This window comes from Nannobrachium achirus, assembly GCF_963921795.1.
Source record: "Nannobrachium achirus genome assembly, chromosome: 11".
Lineage (NCBI taxonomy): Eukaryota > Metazoa > Chordata > Actinopteri > Myctophiformes > Myctophidae > Nannobrachium > Nannobrachium achirus.
In genome coordinates this window covers 20,194,957-20,197,359 of record NC_137820.1, presented here as the reverse complement: position 1 = coordinate 20,197,359, position 2,403 = coordinate 20,194,957, and the positions used below count along the sequence as shown (strand labels likewise).

The following is a 2,403-nucleotide window of genomic DNA, read 5'->3' as shown; positions in this document are numbered from 1 at the left end:
ATTTGTGTGAAGTCAGTAAGACGCCCTAAGGGCAAGAGGTGACCTATTACAGCCCTATTACACTATTCCAGTTATTGCCCTATTACACAATTACACTTATTACACTAGTACACTTATCTGATAAGTGCCTGACGCCATAAATACAAATATCAACAGAGTTATTCGCTCGAAAAGCCATCAATCACAAAAAGGTGAATAACTCCTGTTATTTCAAATATAGCTGGATTTTGGTCAAAAATGGCTATTTTGAGATGGCTACAACTATAGAAAAAAAAGCTTTTTATTCAATTTCTTTATTTTTTGATGAGACTAGAGCTTGTCTTCTTTCATGTCAGGTACGGTATAACATTGTGGAAAAAACACAGAATTTAGGAAAAATGTCAATATAAAAAAAATATATCAATTTTTTCATTAAACAAAATGGCAGGGGAGCCATACAGTCAATGTTAAAATGGCGGCCAATGTGTTAACATGTTAATTATATCAACTTAATAGTGGAACATAGCAACTGTATTTATAATTTTTCTGTCTTAACACATAAGTGTACTTTGGTGTATGAATCAGAAGGCACACTTAGTTTGTGAATAGAACAATATGCCATATATACATATGAATAGATTATGATTATGCATAATTATACGCAGCACAAATAAGAGCAAATTAAATTTGCAATTTAATTGGGTTGCACTCTAAAGACACTTTATTTTATCCAACTGAAATAATGTCCTAACCCTTCTCTACATTCATTAAAGCACGTCGAAGCACAATTACCATGTTTGCATCTTGTCCATCGTTCATGTACATGGCTACTTTGCATTTTTATGTAAATATCACAATCCAGCATAGCTGCAAGTGCAAGTCGCTCTTTGTAAAGCTTTAAAAATGATTCATGACATCACACAGTCTGAATAACCGCTCTGTTCTCTTGCTCTTTTGGCTTTGTCTGTCACAAGTCCCAGTCTCTCCACATCTTCAGTGCAAAGTAGCCCCAATTTGCTGATGTCAAAGCCGCAAAGCACTTCACAGAACCCTGCAGACTGCAGCACACGCCGTATGACAACCTATGGCCTGAACATGACATCCATTCAGTGGATTAGACACGATGGATGTGTCCTATCCATGCTGTAGCTTCACTGACACTTTCCTCTAAAGCCCTTGTGTGATCTCGTTATAAGGAATCGGTCCGTCTTCTGCTGAACACCGCAGACATGCTTTTCACTATGCCCTTGAATCCCAGGGGCCTCTTTGCGGCACATTTTGAATCCCTCATCCTGTCCACGAGCAAATGGAACACCATCAGCACGCTGTGGTAGTTCTCAGCTGCTGACACCTCGTAGAAGTGACAGTCTGTGGCCAGCGCCAGCAGCCTGCCCTCCTCGCTTAGAACCGTCCGTCTGTGATCCAGGTCTCTCTTGTTGCCCACAATCACAATGGGCACCTTGTCTATGTTTAGATAGTCCTTGGAGGCTTTAATGGCCTGGACGAGCCTGGTGACAGTGCTGAAACTGGCCCTGTCACAGATGCTGTACACAAGAATAAAGCCATCTGCCCACTGGACCCGCTTTTCAAACAGTGATGTCTCCACAGAAAGGTCCTGGAATACAGTATAAAATGTTGATTTAACTCAGTGTAAAAATGGACCCCTATAATTAATATTGATCCATAAGGGTAACATTTTACACTGGAGTTAATAAATTCATACATTCTAACAGCATTAAAAAATAAATCAGTCATTTGGAAAGCCACGGTTATACTGTATTATCTTACTTGAGAATGAGGCGAATCCCAAATTTTAAGGCCAATTTCTCTTCCATCCACTGTAATGTTGTGACTGTAGATGGATTCTGTAATACATTAGCCAGGAGGTTAATGAAGGATAGATGGCACAGTTGTAGGTAATATACACTATTCAGGATCAGTAAAAACTTACGGAAAGATATGGCTACTTACCAATTTCTCCATATTCTCCAATAAATCTTCGTGTTAGGAGGCGCACTGTGAGTGCTGAAGAAAGAAAACATGCACAATTATTATCACCATCTTTGTTCAAAAATGTAATGAATCTAGATGCCAATTCATGGAAATTATTGTTTTCTTTTTTATTTACCTGATTTACCAACATGTTCTGTCCCCAACACAACAATGTTGGCGTCCATTTTCACCTGAAGAGCTGTCATGTCTCTTGAAGCTGCTTTGGTTGTTGTGTTGGCTCTGTGCGGAGTCTGACCCTCTCAGCTCCATCAGGCGTATAACCAGTAACCACAGACTTTGGTACAACACAGACATAACAGGAACACTTGTGTTCTGATCCCTCCCTATGCCTATGAGCCCAAGCATCAAGCATTGGCCCACAACATCATTGGCAGAGTCTACATCCCATTGCCCGGAGGTATTGTAGCACTG

At 40.0% G+C, this 2,403-nt stretch overlaps 1 protein-coding gene across 1 annotated transcript; it reads right to left on the bottom strand.

The window, feature by feature from the left end:
• Positions 1 to 1,168: 1,168 nt before the first annotated feature.
• On the bottom strand, positions 1,169 to 2,177 carry LOC308293988 (ras-related and estrogen-regulated growth inhibitor-like protein; the record flags this gene model as incomplete). Its single annotated transcript, XM_080736677.1, has 4 exons — positions 1,169 to 1,594; positions 1,768 to 1,844; positions 1,951 to 2,004; positions 2,108 to 2,177. 4 exons carry the CDS (start codon positions 2,175 to 2,177, stop codon positions 1,169 to 1,171), a joined length of 627 nt encoding a protein of 208 aa, XP_080592803.1.
• Between the last annotated feature and the right edge of the window lie 226 nt (positions 2,178 to 2,403).